Below are 20,675 nucleotides of genomic sequence, written 5' to 3' on the forward strand. Positions count from 1 at the left end.
AATTGGAGGCAAAAAACCAAAGAGCTGAAGCAGCCTATTTAGACTACTCAATATGAAATGATGCTGCAAAGCCTTCCACTTTAGGCAACATCTAATTCTTTTTTTTTCTTTCTTTCTTTCTTTCTTTTTTTTTTCTTTTGCTTTTTTTTTTTTCTTTTAAGTGTGAGGTAAGGAAATGACATTACTAACTATTTGCAATTAGCTGTATGCTGCGAGGAAAAGGGCAAGGGTGGAGAGGAAGGCAATCCTAAGCAAAAGTACACTGTTGCTCGTGCCTCCTGGTTTTGACAAGGGGAAGAAGCCCAAGTTAAGCCCTGTTTTAGCAAAGTAGGCCCGGCTCTTTCTGTGCCTTTTTCCGGGGGAAACCATATAAGGCAGATAACAGGGAGGGACACTCCAGCAGCAAGGGTTGGACTTGATAAAAAGGCGGGGGGGGGGTAAATGAGGGGGAGAGAGTCAGGCGGCAGCACTCCCTGCACCTAGGTAAGACTCTGCCATACGGAGCTGAGGAGCAACAGCAAAGAAGACTAAGGGGACATGCAACAAGAGGGAGGAGGTACTGTTTGCTGAATGATTTTGTGTTTTTCTGTGCTTTATTTCTGACTCTGATGAACTCCACGTTTTGATAACGCAGGCTGGCTACTCTGCTTCCAGAATCCTTGCTTGCAGCTGCTGGATAGCCAAACCTCTGCTACAATCACCTGTAGCTTCAGCACTCAAAAATGAATGATATACAAAGTACATACTCCTGAGAAGTTTCAAGTTCTTGTAGACTGGTTCAGCTGAAAGGCTTCATATTTTAAGTTTAATGTTTGGACCCTAAAGCTTTTTAGTGTTAAGAGAAAGAGTGATAAGGGGAAAGAAGTAGTTTTCTATCTACTGTGGGATTAATGCAGAAATGCATTGATCCATTTTACTAGTACCTATGGTAAGAAATGAGCTCTTCTGTAACTAATTCACTACTCCATGTGAATATTTTGAGGAATAACTTGGATTTTGTGAAGTAACTTGGAGAGCTTTGTTTGGCAATACTACAGAAGTCGTTTATCCAGTTACCCATGGAAATCTTCAAGAAACAAGGAAAAGTAAGCTTCATTGAAGAGAGAGGATGAAGCCTGAAACTCTCTCTCTCTTTTTCTAAGTGTTTCTCTTCTGTGGAGATTACAGTGAGTCAACGTGTGTGTGAGCCTCTGACAGAGGTGCAAGCACCTAACCATGCTGGCTTTTCATTGTAGATATCACAGTACTTTATGATATGACATGGCAGCCATAATTTTGACATTAATGCCAGCAGTATCTTGTGCTTTGAAGGTAAATAAAACCTTTGACAATACCTTCAATGTTTTCCTATGCATAGCAGTGTCACTTTATCTGGAAGTTTTAAATAAGGAAGCTTTTCATGGTAGTAAGAAATGAGTCAGTACAAAATTTGACACTTCAGAAAACAAACAGCTGACAAAATGCTTACTATAGCTAATAATATTTATATATTACCAGCAATTTAGATCCGTCCTGCAAAATATATTCTGAACTATAAGAGCTTTATTTACTATTCTATTTTTGCTAGGTACTTCTTTGAGACTAGCAAAGTTAGCAGCAAATATTGAACTTCTTGAAGAAAACCAAATACCAGGCCAGAAGTCTTTGATCTTTTCCCTCGTAAAAGTATTGATCTCCCAGGGACATTTAGTATTAACAAGATCCTACTTTTTACAACTGATAAAAAATTCTTCCTGAGTGTGGTGGACTGCAAGACTGAATTCCATGAGGTGTCAAGATTAATTCATTCTGGTGTTAAAATCTTTCAATAGCATTGACATTCTAGACCAGATCTCTTGAGATGTTAGATGTTGAAGCTCCCTACATCCATCGAACATGCTCCAGGGAAGAGCAAGTGTATAAATTCCAGGAAATTATTGCAGTTCTGCCTCTAACCAGAACAGTTCAGGAATTGTTCAACTTAATATCATAGGATCAGCTGTCAAGATAGAACTCTGCTAGTGTTGCAATATTTTAAGAGTTTTAAGCTTCCTCCTTAACAAATGTAACTTTGAATCTTAATTTTGTATCTTCCTCTTTCTGGTTCCAGCATTCAGTTAAGTCTGGTGTCCAGCATATGTCAGTTGTCTAATATGTTCTTCTGATTTAATTTCAGAGGCTCTGAGTGGCAGCAGGTGACAGGCTGACAGCTCACATTCTTGTGTCACGGAGAAGTTCCATTATAGCAGCAGAAAGTCATTTTACCAGCTGCTGAAGAACAACCTGGACTGGGAGGACATACAATACCCTCTTTTATGATTTTAAATATTGATCAGGGTTTGTAATACCTATACGTTGTTACAGAATGTCCTATGGAGAAACTGTTGGGCACCCAATGTATAACCTCTGTGGACAGGTTCAAACCTCCATTCCCGAGCTAAGCAGCCTGGATGGAAATCAGAAGTCTGCAACCTTGCTGGAAGTAAGAAGGAACTTAAACAATATGCATTACTCTTCAGTGGCCTTGGATCCAGACACCACAGCGACTAATGGTTCTGGACTTCCCTGTAACCCTGAGGAAACCATGAAGGCTTTAAGAGGAAGTGAAATGCGCAGGACATGTACAACAAAGTGTCTCTACGACCATTATTTAGCTAAAACTAGTATGCAGGGAGATGTCTACAACTTCCTGGAAAGGCCTAGTGGATGGAAGTGTTTTATCTATCATTTTACTGTGTAAGTACCCTCATTTTCACATAATTTTTGCTGTAAGAAATATTCAAAACTGTCCCTGTGATCAACAAGAAATGATAGTATTTTAGCTCTAAGACTGAAAACCATAATCACATGAGTAATCTGACTGAAACCGATGGGAAGGTCATTTTCACAAGGAATCAGCTGCTATATCTATTTAACATTTCCAGTGGAGCACTTTTTGTTCTTTATTTGGTATTTGTCTTCCAAAATACGTGTGGTATTTGATATTTCTTAGGTGAGGGCCTGTATGATCATAGCAGCTTTTAGTGCTGCCCTAGTTGCCTGACATTTCTCCAGCTTCAGACACTGGAGAGTTTGATAAGGGTATGGAAGGTTTAGCTGTGATCAGATGTATGAGATATAAATATATTTTATAAGTGTATTTTGCTCATGCTGAAGTGCAAACCCAAGTAATTTTTTGTCAAACATTTAGTCAGAACACTATTAATTTGCATTAATTTACAGGAGTGAATATTCAATGAGTTCATATTTAGCAAGAAGTAATTCATTATATGATTAGTACATGTACGGAGAATATTAAGTCTTCCATTTAGCCTTGTAAAACCATGGTTAAGAAATGAATACAGTTACTACTGCTTTCTTTGAGCAGGTACAGCAGATATTTTGAATGGGGCAAAAAAGTAATGAGAGTTTGTCATATTAGCTGTAGAAAAGGCCTGAATGTGCTCTCACTGAAGCAAGCAGAAGTTTCTCTGGCTACAGTCAATGAGAAATGAGCCCAAAGTCCTTGCTTTTATTATAAAATTAATGTCCTCAAGAAAGACAGAATACTGAGATTTTTTTTTTTATCTCAGGTGTGCTTTCCTAAGGCCTGACAGCTTTCTGCAAAAACCACTAACTGTTACTGCAATCAGGAATTGCCCAGATAAATATACTGTACAAAAAATACAGTAATAATATAAATTGAGAATGAATAATAATGCTTCTTCATACTCATAAGTTATTTCTCACATTAATATTTGTTTCCTTTTTTCCTCAAGATTGTCTTTGGCCGTTGTAAAAAGATGCTTTGATTTATCCATTTCTGTCAAGCAAAAGGATGGGACCTATTTCATGGACTATGCTTATAAATATAAACATACTTAAGGCATACGTAATTTGTGATATTATTAACAGAAAAATATTAATTTTCCTTAACAGTGTAAGAATTTCTAACTAAAATTAAATGAAATGTACATTGGCATCTGTTTTAAAAACTTTAGGAATGCATGAAAACATAATTTTAAACACAATTTTGTCCAAAATAAGTTATGGTTTTGTCTTAATTATATTTGTCCTAGTAATAATTATATTTGTCCTAGTAATTGTCCTGATTATTGTCCTGCCTACAAGGCATGCCTTTTTACATATATCTTTTTTTTTTTTTTGAAAACAAAATATGCATTACATGTTAAAACAAATAACACTACAGGTTATTAAAAATTTAAACAGTCTTAAGGCAATACAGTGTTAATCTAAAATATAAATTATTTTATAGTGAGAGCAAGACATAATATATATTTTAAAATGTTTTCCATGTTATGTCTGTATTTTGGGAGTGACGTGTAGAAATAATCTAATGATGATAATGATTTTTATTTTTATAACAAATCCAATCTTCTCTGTATGTAGCTGAAATTTTTAAAATCTATCTGTGTACCCTAGGAGAGATGATTTGCAGCTTCCCTTAGTGTTCTTTTTGTCCTTCATATGATACAAAGACCACATAACTCATTTGCAAGCTTGTGGGAAATTTCTATCCAACTGGAACTGGAGTCTGATACAAAGAACCTAACTCCTCTGGAAAAAAAAAAAAAAAAGACAAAATGAGGGAACAGCAAGTGCTCTAGGATGTAACATTCCTTTCACATTCTGAAGTTACAAGATAAACTCTCATCTCATGTAATATTTATAGTGTCTCTGATACCTCAAGTTTCTTTTAAGGGAGTAAACACATGCTTCCTGACTCTATCATGTATATTAGAAAAGGAAATTATTTTCTTGTCTAATTAAATCTGGAATTTGTGTTATTTTAATAGAGTTATTCCAGGATAAATTTATGACCTTTTCTGAAACAAAGTTTCAAGGAGTGACCAGCTTTGTTTGAGAATTCTCCCTGTTGTTCTCATTTAGATAATATTCAGCTACACTGGAAACACTGTGAAATACTTCCTCAGAAGTATTTCAGAAGTATAGAAAACCTCAGAAGCAGGTTAGAGAGTTGCACTGACAGGTTAGAAGGAGGAAAGGGCTTCAGAAACATTTGAGATATGCAATAGCATATAATGATCCTAACCAAACAGTTCCTGCTGTTCTTTAAGAACCTTAAGGTATTGGAGATCAGCACATGTTAGAGCCCAGCTGCTCCCCATATGGCACTGAATCCAGAAGAAGCAGTGTGTGCCAGGCTTGAATTTGATTTCTAAGCTCAACTGTGCATGTGTTTAAATCCCATCCACATTTCAAGATGTCATGGTATAATGCTCAGATTTTCTGTCTTGAAGGAGAAATACAATATGCAAGTTTCTTGCTCTTATGAATTGGTGATGAGTTATGTATGGTAATGGCAGATCCACACAGTTAAATCATTTAATTGTAAGTGGAGTCTTATTAACATGATGAGTTTACATTTCTTTACATATAAATATGTATGTATATATATCTAATTGCAAACAGAATGGCAAATGGCTCATCATAATTTAAAATATTGTGCTCTTTTAGCTAAAGGATTGTGTTCACATATATGTGAACAGGGAGGGAAGGGATGAGGACAAATAGTTCTCTTGAGCAAGGCTTGACCTGAATTTATATATCAGTTAGTAAAGACAATAAAATAATGTATGTGACTAACACGCTAGAATGTAAGTGATAGAGAATGTTATACTTCTAGGTCTTTGGAGGCCACTTGTATATTTGGCTATAGATAGAGGATGGAGATAGGCTGGCTTTTCTGCCACATTTTTGAAGTCAAAGAACAAGGAGGAGGGAATAGCTTAATCTTACTGAAAGGAAAAGATTAACATACACTCGCATACATTTACACGTAAGTGATGAATGATAATATTATGGTTTTAGGAGAACAGCGGGGTTTTAGGAGGTTTAAGGAGAATATTATGGTTTTCCTTATATGTAGAGAAAAGAGGTAACTGCTTGCTTTCATTTGTTAATTTGTTCTGGGAGTTAGTAATAAGGGCATCTTGTGTCAGGATAAGGCTCTGTCTTCACCACAGTGCAGCCCTCTGTTGAAGATACCTGACAACATATCTTCTTAATGTAATCTTGTCCACCAGGATGGTACGGTGATATATTAGCTGCACTAGTTGGTCCCAGGAAGAGTACAACTGAGTTTGCATGGATTTGCACTGGGGCTAATAGGTTCAATGTCTCAGCAAGCACTATGGATCCATACTAGTGCCCCAAATACGCTCTAATCTTTTCATTCACTGTAACCCAACCCACTTGTCCAATCTGTACCATCCCTTTGGAACCTCCAGCATCTTCTAATTTGGGTCTTTTCAGCTGCTGGTGGCTAGGCAACTAAACTAAAAGCAATCTTTTGTGGGAAGTACTTGGACTAAGGAGACAGGAACAAAGAAGAACCTGGGACAGAAATTAGAATGGGTTATCTTAGAAACTGAGACATTCACCAGTGATGCTGAAACTGGAAAAAAATGAGATACAAATAGGCTAGATCATGAACAAAAAGAAATAGGCTTGGCCTGGAAGGACAAAATATCAAAGACTAGCAGCTTTTGGAGATTAGAAGGCTGGCAGGACACAAGGAGCTGCAATTGTGGGACAGCTGATACTGGTCAAGAAGCTCAGAGAGAGCCACTACAAGGAAGAAGAGATGGGGAGGACAGCTGGGAAGAAAGGAGGAGGAGCATGGAATTCATGACGGCAATGGGAACCTTTCACCCATAGGCAACTGATTTGAATTTGATCCAAGTCAATAGTGAAGAAGAAGTAATGCCTGTGGGGAGATATCAAAGGAGCTATTGGTCTCAATCCAATTCTTAGTGAATGGATGTCGGCATCACTGCTGGACTTAGCCCAGCTGGAAGGCTTGCTGGCAGTCAACAGAGAAACCACGGGCTGCTTGAGAAGGCAGGCAAGTCCACAGCAAGAGAGATACCCATGAGAGGGACTCTTCCATTGTATTCTCAGGCCTTACACTTGCTTACTGTGTGACGCAGTGAAAGTTCAAGCAAGAACTTGCAGCTGTTCAAGGTTACTTTGTGCTGGTTTGACCACTTGTTTACTAAGTGCTAGACCTTGCTCTCATTTAAAAAGTAGACCAATCTTTATATCTCATAATCTCCCATTAGATGAGGTGGGCTGGTTTTACAGACCATTGCTAAAAATCTGTCTTCTGTTTTCCTGTCCTCACGTACTTTAGCTATTTGATTTGTTCTTGCCAACTGTTGTTGTCCTTGATATTCTTGTATCACACTGCCAGTTCAACTTATTATTCCAGCAAAGGTAGCCCACAAACAAAACATGGGAGGTCTTCTGCTGCGTTAGTAAGCTTTTGGATACACATACAGCATCCATTAGGATTTTCTTAGTGCTCCTAGTGAACCATAGTCAGCTGTTAACATTTCGTATAACATGGCACAAGTAATTGCAAAGTAACACTGCAAGTCAGCTGTCAAGTACTGCAGGTCCCCTGGTTTGGCTGTGAAACATTTCACAAATGCAAATCGCCTAGCAACAAAGCCTGCTTCCCAGGCTCTCTTTTATTTATGGAGAAACAACTCCAAACGGCAGAGGAGATCATTCCAGGGAGAATGGTGACAATTGCTGTGAATCATTCCTAGGGGATGCTCTCTGTCTTGGGTATGTTTTCACAAGAGCTTACCATTGCCACGAGAGCTTCTCCTACTTACACGTGTGCTGCTTTTGGCACTCATTGTAACCTTTATAAACTAAATTCAACAAGAAAGCCAGCCCAACAGAGAGTGGGTAGTTTTTTTTCCGTCTTCAGAGTTACACTGTCTCAGCGAGTGGGCTGACACAGCTATCCAGTCCCTAGCCAAGGTTGTCATGGGGTGCATGAGACCTCTCTGTTTTGCCACATGAGAGCTCTGGTGTTGGCTCAGATGCATATGAAACCGTGGCCTAAGTTTCCTTTACCCCTCTCCTTCTTCATACTAACTCCCTCGGTTTCTTCAGGCATGCACACCCACAGACACATTACTTTAGGAGGAGAGTAGAGAAGAACATGTTTGAAAAGAGATAACTGGCCAGCTAAGGCCTTTCTTTTTTTTCCTGAAGTCTGTGTCACCATGTATTACAAAAGGAAGAGAGTTCACATTTTTCAATTCACTTGGCTTTCCTCATGTGACTTTTTCTCTTCCAACTGGTCATGTTTAGTTAATGCGTTTGAAGAAGGTGAGAGACACCATTCCCATTCATATTTCATTTTTGGGAGGAATCAACTGCTGATCTGAATGATATTAAGGGACAAATATAAAGATCTAATGGTTCCTTTTAATAACTGTGGGACACTTGTCTGCATGTGTTTTGTTTCTTCTGATATAGCAGCTCTCGGTTAATGAAACTAAATATATTTACCAAGTAAGCCAGCATAGTGACCTCCTGCTTCTGTTTTTATCAGCAAGTGGAACCATTATTTATAACAGTTTATCTCAAAGGGACTGTCAAATTCCCATCTCTGTCCTTCCCACAATTATCCCTAGAATGCAGGCAGATATTTTCTTTTTCCCCAATGATGTGATTGGAATATGACCAACGCTAGCAACAACTAAAGTTCAAAGTAATTTTAAACAAATGACTGCTTTTGAGATTCTGATTTTGACCTTAATGTCAAAGCATAGCTCCAGGCATGGTATGCTTTAGATAGGGTAGTTTAAGGACTTTTTTGTAGTCAGGATTCAGGGTGTTTCTTGACAGTATAACAGTAAATTATTTGACCATTGTATATGGAAATTGAACTGATTAAGAATTATAAAATCTTCTTTTCGCATATATATCTTTATGCAAAATGGTGCTGTGCTGTCATCTTGTCTATGATGAGAGACTTCAAGTACTGTAGGGTGAGATGATTTAAGGGAAAAAGGCAAAAATTAATTTTATTACAATGGGATATTTCTTTAACTGCATAGGCTTGCGTTATTAACTGGATGATTACAGTCAAGGAGATTAAATTGCTACTGGAGGCACACTAATATTAAATATAGTTATCTTCAGGCTTCCATTAAGTCCTAGGATGGGCTGTGCAAAAAAGTGCATGGAGGTAGTCATTATTTTTTAGCTTGTTTTCCTAAGGAAATGAGGTTTATGCAACCATACTGTCTGAGTATGTCTGTCTGAAAGTACCTTCCCAAAGGCTTTGAGCCAATTGGCAAGTTTCAGTGAACATGGACAGAGGATGAGACATCTCAGAGATATTAAGTTTCTTCGAGTTTTTTTTTCTTTTAAATAAGTGATTGGATAGAAGAGTAGAAGAAAGATAAATTAATATCCACAGAGATGAAAACATTTCACTGTGAACTCAGTAAGAGAGTGTTCAGACTGTGTTCAGTAAGAGAGTCTTTACAGGAGAGAGATGTTATGGAAGTTGTTAAGGAAAAACTTTGATTAGAGCTTTCTTCAACTTAGGCACAAAATAGCATAACCACAGGACATAAAACCACAGACTATGTAAGTTTTATTTTCATTTTTTTGAAATTATTGATGATCTTTTTCCATCATTTATGTAAGAAATTCAATCCATCCTATTCTAGAAGCTCAGTTTTGTAACAGACTGTGCACTGAGTATCATTAACATCCCCACAGGCTTATGTTGTTTCTATAGTGAAACCATTTGTTTCTATAGTGAAAACAAACACTGTAGTGTGGCATTGATACGCTGCTAAAGATGGAATTTTCATGTACTTTTTTGGAAATACTCTCTGTTCTTATGGAAACCAACAAAATAAAAAGCAATGCTTTGATGTTAGCGTTACAATTGCTCATTTATCAAGACGAGTGTTTCAGATGTCCTTATGATCAACAAGCTGATATTAACTGAATAGTGAATGTATTTGCTCAGCTTCACTATATGAATTTACTCTTGCAATCTTTTTGATAAAGAAGCTAAGGAACATTAATTAATTAAGAGACTGATCTACTCTGTAATTGGTGGTAGTAATTTCCCAACACCATGAAGATACATCACAGACTGCATGCCCAAACCTGCTGGTTGTTCTGTCTCACAGCCAAGACCAATGATAAATACATAACAACCTTGAAAAGTGACCATGAAGTCATGTTGTCATATAGTAAAAAGTTTTTGTGAATAATTAGATCTCTTTCAGGAAGGCTTAGTATGCCAAGCCTGACACAGAATCAATAGAGAAGCTTGATTCCTGCGTATAGAGAAGGAAAGGACATCCAAATATATTGGTTGAAAAAATAAATGGAGATAAAAGCAGTAAAGATGAGCAGAGCAGTGCAGGAATTAATAGAAGAAACAAGCAACTGCTTAGAATTGAATCAGGGAGCTTAAACCTTAGGAATGGTAGAACACAGAAAAGAAAAGGGTTTGTCTAAGGTCAGCGCTTTTAACAGTTGTGATGGACATATGACATCTATCAGTTCTGGACTAAGCTAAACTCAGAAAAAAAGGCAAAATTGAAACATTTTCTGTATCAGACTCTTAAATACTTTGAAGGAGTGAAGTGCTCATTATCAGTAAGAGATGTAGATGTTCTAAATATTACATGTTTTGGGGCAGTTGATTCAGAAAGGTCACTCAATGTGGAAAGTCTTTATTAATAATGTGTGGCTCATAGCTGTAATTTGAACTTCACTGGAAATAGTTATTGAGTCAAACTTGTCTGTGATAAATTAGATTAGTACAGTGCAAAGGTGCCAAGAAAGAGACAGAATAGCTGTGTGTATGTGTACACATTCTAGGTGTTTTAGAAATATCAGCTAGTTACTTCTAAAACATACAAAATATTATCATCTCCATCTGAAGGACAATGAAATACTGGCAGTAATTAACTGAAGAGTTCAAAGGCAAATAGCTGGGACAACCTAGTTTATGTATAGTACTCTTAAGTAGAACTTGGTAAGTAAAGGATTTTTTGATTTAGTTCTTTTATTGAAGAAAATCAAATTGTTACTGCGTCACTTGTGTGTGTTTTTAAAATAAAAAAAAAAGCTGAAATATTTGAATATGATTTAGCTCAAAGCAAATGTTCTGGTTTTCCATTTCATTGCCTTATAATAAGAAGTTGGTTTTTACATAATAATTACAATAATTCCAATAATAATATTGGAAAAAAAAATTTAGATAGCATCAATGTTTCTACCAACGAGAAAAACAATACAAAAAAATCAATGTTTTTACAAATTGGAAGAAAAAATATTTTTTTGAAAACACAGAAGCAATAATTAAAATTTAATTATCAAAAGTTTCAAGCATTGAGTAAAAATTAGGTAATTCTGAAGTAGCAGGGTTTATCGGATCATGAGACCTGGTTGTAATATTCATGGCAAAGAGATTAATGGCAACGAAATTAAAAAGTGGAATCAGTATGTCCAGACTGCATGTGGAATATCACCTCTTGGGAAAGCTGGTATGTTTGACAGCACTAAAAACAATTATGGAAGCTTCATCCTGAAAATCTACTTAATGGCATTGTATTTTAATGAAGAGCTAAAGCTGAGCTGCCATATATCTGTGATCAATTTCTTAATTGATTTCTCTCTCTCTCTCTCTCTTTTTTTTTTTTTTAGAAGTTAATTGGCTTTTTACATCCTTGAAAGAAATGCTAGATGTTACTGCAAGTTAAAATTAAATCCTGGCCTTTTGGAGTTGAACTATCAAAATGCAACACATTTGTATGATTTTTCTGTGGAGAAAACTTTAGGTTTTCTTTTACAATATAGATAATGATATGTCATATTTAAACGTGTGAAGGAAAGGTGAAGAGAAGCCCTTTTTCCTTTCTGCAGTTTATTTATATCTTCAGTGTATCTATATCTAACCTGTATTCTCAGGTTGGATATTAGGAAAAATTTGTACATGGAAAGAGTAATGAAGTATTGAAACTGACTACCCAGGGAAGTGGTGGAGTCACCATCCCTGGCAGCATTCAAGAAATGTGTAGCTAGGCAGTTAGGAAGATGGTTTAGCAGGCATGGTGGTGATGGGTTTACAGTTGGACTCGACGATCCTGAAGGTCTTTTCCAGTCATAATGATTCTATGATTCTGTGATCTCAGATCCCAGCTCTATTTATTGTCTCACATTTGCTGCCCTAAATAATAGTCTCTTGTCTATTGCTGTCCTTGATCACAGAATCATACAATCACAGAATTGTTGAGGTTGGAAGAGACCTCTAGAGATCATCTAGCCCAACCCCCCTGCTCCAGCAGGGACACCTAGAGCACGTGGCACAGGGTGGCATCCAGGCGGGTTTTCAAGATCTCCAGAGAAGGAGACTCCACAACCTCTCTGGGCAGCCTGTTCCAGGGCTCTGTCACCCTCACTGTTAAGTTCCTCCTGTGGAACTTTTGATCTATTTGATGAGTTTAAAACAGATAAAACAAAGTCCTTAAGCCTTAACCCTTAAGAATATCTAGGATATATTTCTTTTGGATATTCCCTGATCAGAATATTGCTGTATCCCTGAGACAAGATCAGGTATATAAAGTATGATCAAAGGCCAGACTGACTTTTAAAAGAGCCCTCAGCAAAATGCAGAATCGCAAAGCAAACAGCTTTAGATTCATGCTAGAGAGGGACAGTCTGTAGAAGAGAAACAGTATTTCATATTCCAAGCATTCAAAATATCAACAGTCATATCCACAGAAAGCAAATAACCAAAAATAAACACCCATGAAATAAACCTCAAAATTTGTAAGATTTAAAGCTGAACAGACAAGTGCTGGATTCTTTTCAATTGCCATCTGATTGGATTCAGGTGGACAATGTCATATTATATGCAGTTGGCCTATCAGGGCTGTTTGGCTGCAGTCTAGATCTAGCTGAAGAGAAAAACCTGAAAACAGATATCCTTATTATACCCATGTGTGATCTGGAATTTTCCTTTGGTTGAAGCCTTCAAATCCCTAAAAATATATTGTTCTGAGGCAAAATAGAACATCAGATATGCCCAAACTCCCTGCTGGGAAGGCTGCCATTTAGCAGAATGCAAAACTAGGCAAATTTCCACCAGAAACCTGTTTGGTCTCCTTCTCCAGTTATGCTGAAACCAACACATTCTCAGACTCCTTTATAATTTTAACATACTAGCGTTTTCAATGGAAAAATTATTCCTTTATAGAAATTTATGAGCAAGTCTAATTTGTGTTTGATTGTATATATGCAAGTACAAGACCTTTCAATAGAACATCAAGCCCCAGGATACTGGAAATAGATCTCTGAGAGAATGGTGGGACAAGGCACCTTGGCAACCTTCTCTTCCCTTAGTTTCACCAGTCCCTTAATTGGCAGCTCCTCTGGCTACCAAAAATACTTAGGCAATACTTAGGTTTTATTCAGCATAGCAGGAATATTCTGTAGAAGGATAAAGGCTACATAATGTAAGACAGTACAATCCCATTTAGAATAAAGTGAAGAACTTCAGGCACTCAAGAATGAGAATATTGTGCATTTTTCTAGCATGAAAAAGTGGGTATTCCTTCCTTAATATGTCTCCCTCAAAATAGCTACTCAAATGAAAAAGCAATCCACCCTTCTGCATTGCCTCAGAAAACTTTTGGTTGGCAAGATTCATTTAGTCTCCATAAAAGCATATTATCTTGAAACTATCATTTTTTTTTTTCACTGGGCAGCTCAGCTGTCTGTCATCAAGAAAAATGCTCAGGTGGTGGGAATTGCACATAGATTTACTCAGACATGTTACACTGAGTCTCTTACAATTTAACTTCAGCTGAAGCAAGTAGATTTCTTTTGTTCTAGTGTGTTAGGAGGACAGAACATTTTGCCTTCACATCTTTCTGGAGAAAACAATAGATAGGACAAAAAGTTATGTCTAAAAGATTCACAAAAATACTTTTATGATTTTAACCGGAGACAAACTGAGCCATTCAGTTTGTCAGCCATTCAACTAAAGGGCTTTTTTATAATGAAGCAAACCAGTTTTGAGGAAGGAGATCAGGGCAAAGACATATATCTTTGTGTTAATAACATGTGTCAGGGCAAAGACATGTGACTTTGTGTTAATAATGTCAGTGAACCCTAAAAAAAGCATCTAAATGCTACTAAGAATTCCTATAATATTTTGTGTTGGTTTCTTTCACTGTAGGGCATTTTTCTAGAAATGTGTTCCCTCTCTTAAAAACACCTTTTTAGAGCTGATCAAGTTTGCCAGACACAACAGGCCACAAAGCAACTGTCTTTTTGTTCTCCAGTTTCTAAGTTTGTTCCCCTCCACTACCCCTTTTTTTGTTGTTCAGGAGATGAATTCCAACAAGTGTCTTGTATATCAGCGCTGCAAGTACATAAACACTGAAAAACACATGCACAAATAGTCTTTGCTAGGAATGGCATCATTTGATGTAAAACATAAAAGAAGAAACATCTAATACTTTAAGAGCTTTCATTAGATTTGTCTTCCATGGAAAATGAGATAGTTATAACATGCCCTTGACAGAGTTCACCACTGAATAAAGTACTTGTCATGAATTTGCTTTTAGTGTTGTATCTAACTTATGAGTTCCCAGTGTTTGAGGGCTCCAGCAGAGCATACTCACAGCCAATTAATCTGTTAAACAGAATTTGTCCCTGGCTACCATAACAAAAAAAGCATGTTTGCAATTACGCTATCTACTCTGCAAGCTGTAGTGATGCTTAAGGAGACCAAGGCACAGAGAGGCACCCACTCTTACCCTTTAACATTGACTTACCAACCATCTAATGCAGTAGCACTGCCAATTTAAATGTCAGCATATGATTTAAAGATGATGTTTAATGTATATACATGCATATGCATACATATATGAACTTTTTGTTTTGTTGTATGCATAAAACTGAAGGAATTTTGGAGAAATCATGAAACAGTAAGATTTCATATGGGAAGCCTGGCACCACCATCTTTTGTGTTGTGCGATTTCTGCCAAGGGAGATTCCAAGATCGAATAACAAATACATATATATTTTTTAGAAAATCCTCTTTTCTCTGCTTTTTTTTTTTTAAGAGAAAGAGAGACAGGGGGAAATCTACAGATAGGGTACTTTTATATCTTTTTCAAAAAAGTAAAAATTGCAAGGAAAAAAAAGACAGACATTTTGAGAGGAAACACCTCCTCTACACTGAGGATATATACATATATATCAGACAAAGAAAATACTATTTGTGGCATTGTATTTCTCTCAGGATAGGAGAAAGCAAATCAAACCTACAAGCTGGTCAGTCTTCCTTATCATCCTGTAGGAACTGAATGGCTGCCAGCAAGTGAGAAGAGCTATCAGTTCTTTTTTGGTGTAAATAACTACTTGCCAGCAGAGCAAGTAAACAATTTCAACCTGCTTTCACTCACTTGCAGCACAGAGAACTACCCATTTCGAAACAGATTATGGATAGCAGGGATCAAGAGGAAGCCAGACATGCAATTGTGAAATTGACACATTACAAGCTTTAAGTACTTTCAACCCAAGTCAACAACATAAAACTCATCCATTTACGCTACTTAAAAGTAATCCAGAAATATAATAAGAATTATTTAGAGAGACCTGGGACCTGGTAGTCACTTATTGACAAATTAATGCTGGTAGACTTTGCCACTGTGTAAACACTGTAAAAAGAGCTTTTTTCTCAAACCAAAACATGAAGTCGGACTTGGAGACAAACCACTGGAGATTAGTGGTGAACCTTGCATAGGAGAGCCTTTCACACAGGTTACCATATATTCAGCTATGCTCTTCATAGGGAATTTGGTACTAATTCGAGTTCTTTTTTTGTTGCTGCTTATTTTCTCATTTTTGGAATCAACACCAAGAGTCTCATGTCCATCCATCCCTATTTGAGCTTGGTAACACATTATAATGACCCAATATTGATTAGTGTTGATACCATCTTTGTCTGTTTCTCTAGATGTCAGTCTCATGATTGTCTTCACCAACAGTTTCAACTTTCAGTTGCTTTGTAGGCATCAGATTAAATGTTTGAATTTTGCTGAAGAGCACTGTTCACTGTTACTTCATATCATGTCAGTTATACCATACCCCCGAACATGTATTCTGGATTTGTCGATTTAAATCCTTGTCTGATTATTTTCCAGAGTGTCCAGCTTCTGGAAAGAGCAACGGTAGTTTTCCATTAAAAATTTAGAGGTTTGTTTCCACCTTCTTCCTCAAATTTATTGCAGGTATCATCAGATTTCAGAATGTCCTTGCTGTTACAGTCTGCATGTATATTTATAGGATTATGTATACTCAAGAGGATCGTAAACATCCAGTCTGCCATATCATGCCCAAAGTGAGAAGTGATTACCTACTTGAAAATGTCATCTCTGAAATCTGATGAGATTATAATCTTTGCTGGGGTTCTCCACATTCCACTCATGGAGTACAGGATGGCTTTTCTTCTCCCTAAAGTATGGGAGAAGTTGTTTTTCTTCATCTATTGCATTGTTCATCGATGGGGTACTTTTTTTGCAAGTGCTGGACCCTTACACATCGCTATCCTTTCCCTTGGCACTTTTAAGCCAATTCTTTAGAATTACATTGGTTGCTCTGAAAAATAACTCATGTGAGCTGAAAACACTATCCCATACCCATTCACACTTTTAATTATACACCAAAGATAGAGATGGATACCTGAATTTTCAGCTTTGTAATATAAGCATTTATTCCTTTTCGCACTTATTCTGGGATTCCAGAACTCAGCAAAAGCTCATTGGCAATATTATTTACTATTTGTCTCCTCAGGGAGATAATGTGTGATACTGATAAAAGCATTTGGTTTTTTTTTTTTTTCCCTGCTTGGTCAGCTCTGCGCACAGCTCTATGCTTGGTTCTGTACTTCAGTATATATTCTGTTTGGAAATTCATCATTCTGAATAGTGTCAGCACTTCCACACTGCCTTTTTCCTCAATTTCTTTAAGCTGTGCTATTTATTACCTGTCACAGAAAGCAATGCAGTAAATGATAGTCTGCAATCATGATGCTTCCTGTAGGGCATTGTTGGCTGGCATCATGGGAATATTCCAGACTTCTAAAACTCTAAACATTTTTTTTATTGAGTCTGTGTATGACGATGTTTCAGCTACCTTCTAGCCACATGTACAGAGACTGCTTTTCTGAGGTCTCCTCCTCCTTTTGCCTATGCTGAAGTCTGGTGTGGGTCCCCACTTAAGGTTCAAGATGTGACATTTTAGGAACAGCTAATATTTATGCTATCCTGTTGCTGCTTCAGTGGTTAAAGATATTGTAGTATGCAAAAAGAAAAGCTTTTTTTTCTTTTTTTCTTGAAATTACCAGGACATTTTGAATTAGGAAAAGGAGATTACTGAAACTGGAATACATGCAAGTGCTCTAAATCTCCTCTTGCAAAGAGCATTTATGACCAAAAGTGATCACCAATGATTCTATATTTCAAAAAATAGTTACATGACAACATGATACTTTAGCAATAAAATGTCCAATGTATCCAGTAGTATAAAAATAACATCTTTATTCAGTGGGGAGGAGTGACACTTACTGGTCAGAATACATTGTGCCATAAACTAAGTGAGTTTAAGGTGTCCTTTGAATGGTTTTCATATGTGTTTTGGAAATGGAGACAGTGAGAGAAACTTAGCAACTTTTGTCCCTTATCCCCATGGCACCATTATCCTCCCTTGTACATCCTCATGCACATACAGCTTTGCACCTTAGATCACCTTTTTCTCGATCTTGTTCCTTTTCAGGGTTTCCAAGACTGGTTCTATTTCTTGAGGCTTTGTAGGAATCACAGAATCACAGAATGGTTGAAATTGGAAGTTATCTTTAGATATCATCTAGTTCATCTAGATGAACTAGATATCATCTAGATATCATCTTGCTTAAACAAGAGCATCTAGGAGATGTTGCTGAAGATGTAGTGATAACATATTCAGGCTATATTAGAATACCCAGGTCCTCTTCTTAATTTGTCATCCTCAACATCCTCTATATGATAGACTATATTTAGACTAATGTGAACAGAATATGTATTTTGCTGTTGAAAATACCATACTGCTATTTCCTTTCATTGTATTTATATCTGATTGTAGATCTGTAAAAATCATTGTGTATGAGCAAATCTTGACTGAATTGTTTTTCTTCAGAAGTTTTCTTATCAGCATCAAGAAGATATTAAGCAATTAAAAAATCTGCATCTTCCTAAAGCTAATCTGCTGTTATTATTATCGAAATTATTATTCTCACCTTTCTGGAATTTTGGCTTCATAAGTGACCTAACATGAGGCAAGTAATTTTAGCTTAATTCTAGACAACTTAGAACATTCTATAGATTTATGATAAGCAGAGAAAAAAAAGTCTAAATCCTCTCTTAGAGTATCTTTGCTCTTCAGTTAGACAGGTCATTGGCTCTTAGCCATAGCCAGTTTTAAAACAATCAGGTGGGATACTGAAAATAACATACCACACACACAGAGTTCACAGCAAGGAAAGATCTTACCAAAAATCCTCGTTACCAGTACCTGACTGAAGTAGATTAAAGCCAGCTCTTGTGAACCAGCAACACGTGGACCTTTTAACTGCTGTATGCATTGCATAACATAGACTTTCCAGTGCAGTTGTAGGAAGAAAAGGCTAGAATTCCATGGAAAAGGGGATGAAGAGGTTATGCTTATGCTTTGTTAGCAAAGTTTCCTTTCTTCTCTATCCTAACCTCCTGATGAAAGATGTCTTCTCTGCTGCTAAACCATCTCTGCTATTTCACTTGAAAATAGCTGTCAGACTGTGAGGGGTGCACTTTCTTTGCAGTAAGTGGAGGAAATGCTTTGACCAATGCCTACTTAAAACCTGTAGAAAGAAATATGATAATGAATGATAGCAGGAACATTAGCAGCTGAAATATGACCTAGTATTTATGTATATCTTAATATAATGAATCTGTATTTTATTACAGTACATAATATGTGGAATCTCTGTATTTGTATAGCATCCATACTGTCAGCTTAAAAAGTCAGAGAAATTCATGTGAATTATCTTTGTCTTTTTGTTTATTAATAGTGTGGGCAGCAGAAGGAAACAAAGGAATTTTAAAATAGGTAATTGAAGTGGCAGGGATCTGGGAGAAATGAATGGGGCAGTATTCAGAGCCAGCTTTACATATGTGCCATTTTGCCTAGAAATAAGACCTCCAGCAACGGTAGGAGAGAAACAGCAATCTCACAAGAAAGATGTGAACAAACAGACTAAGTAGTTCCAGGAAGTACTTGCTAAATGTATTCTTGAGTTGTTTGATGTGGTTAGCTGCTATTTCAAAGGGCTAAAGCTAACGCCCGCAAAGTTGCTACGTTCCAATGACTGTTGGCAGGAAAACTATTCAACAGACTCAAGTTCTACATGCCTGACACTATGTTGGATGTATGGACAAATCTGTTCACCTCTTTGTGGCTTTCTCCATTCATCCATTTTTGGAATTGCTGATTACCTTATTATTACATGTGCATTTTCTTTACATGAAAAGCAGTCCTACTAAGGAAAGACTAAAACTTTGCATATGCCTAAACTCTCCTAGTGTTGGTTGCTGGGAATATACTTGAGCTACAAGTTCCTTATCAACTTGTTCTATCCTATAATGCAAGTGCTGGCTTCTGTTCCTGTGTCTCTGTTCGATTTTGTTTTTAGGAATATCACTTTCCAGGAATTGCACCTGTGGGAAGAAAGTTTAACTTTTGCCCCCTCTTCTGGCTGGCTGAGCAGGACCTGGACACAGTCCCATGCTAAAACTGCTGCTAGCATATCATGACCAGGGTTTTGCTATCTGGGTCCCTTTTCCCTTCTCCCCTCTGCTCTTATTCTTCTAAAGACATATCAGTCCCAACTATTTGCCAACAATGAAGAGCTATAAATCATTAAAATGTCCACCACGAACACATTTTTCTTCATTAATGCCATTAAAACTGGTGAAACTGCTTCCTGTATGTAAAGAAATGGGTAGAAATCATATTTGAATTTTCAATAAGTAGACCTTTATTGGACCCTTCTCTCCTTTACTCCTGACAGCACAGGTTTCGCTTGGTATTTTACACAAGGCTGCGGCATCTCAGTCATCTAGAGGCTGACAGTCTGCTAACAACATTGTCAATAGAGGCTAACTAAGGAGCAGTGTTCAACAGAACTAAATACCAGTTGGCCAGCAAGAGGTTTACCGAAAGTTTTCAAGAGACTGTAGCTATTTAAGGGATAGAAACCTCAAGCTGGTTCTTACACTTGACTTGAATTCTCTTTGGAAATCAATGCACTAGTATTTTTTTTAATATTATTAATTGTACCCATAGACCAAGGTGTCAGATCCATGAGATAGAAGTGCCATCTGTAAACTGTATGCCTAGGTAAGAACAGGTTTAATAGCCTGCAACCTCCTTCTTAAAATTAGATGCCTAAAATCTTGCCTTTGTGTTGGGCCCAGTCATTCTGCTTGCTACTAGCACTTCTACTTAGTTGCTAGAGCACCTGCTTCTGCTAACACCCTTCTGAGCGTAGGGATGTTGATACCCACGTGTTCCACCTTTTAACACCCTAACAATCTGGCTCAGAGCTAAGTGTCACAACAAAACTTCTTCAAGTTATGAAATTTTACTTATTGTCAGGCAATCCCAAATTTTTTTCATTAGTTTGGGTATTAAAAAAAAGAGAACATCTCAAAAAAGTTGTACAAACACTTCTTTAAACACCTATCCTCCTTACACCCTAGTTTCATATTTCTGTATTTTCAACACAGATTTACAGTTACTTCATCAAA

General features: G+C 37.0%; 1 protein-coding gene across 1 annotated transcript in view; it reads left to right on the forward strand.

Annotated features, from left to right (window-relative positions):
- The first annotated feature begins 2,250 nt into the window (after positions 1 to 2,250).
- LOC104572033 (potassium voltage-gated channel subfamily KQT member 1) overlaps positions 2,251 to 20,675 on the forward strand; it is a 463,821-nt gene continuing 445,396 nt past the window's right edge. Inside the window, exon 1 of the mRNA XM_088536664.1 lies at positions 2,251 to 2,715. Within this exon, the coding sequence (XP_088392790.1) occupies positions 2,345 to 2,715 (371 nt within the window). The 5' untranslated portion in view covers positions 2,251 to 2,344. The remainder of the gene's footprint in view (positions 2,716 to 20,675) is intronic.

Source organism: Tinamus guttatus, unplaced genomic scaffold (genome assembly GCF_059628265.1).
Source record: "Tinamus guttatus ecotype Peru unplaced genomic scaffold, ASM5962826v1 Tinamus_guttatus_pri_ptg000692l, whole genome shotgun sequence".
Lineage (NCBI taxonomy): Eukaryota > Metazoa > Chordata > Aves > Tinamiformes > Tinamidae > Tinamus > Tinamus guttatus.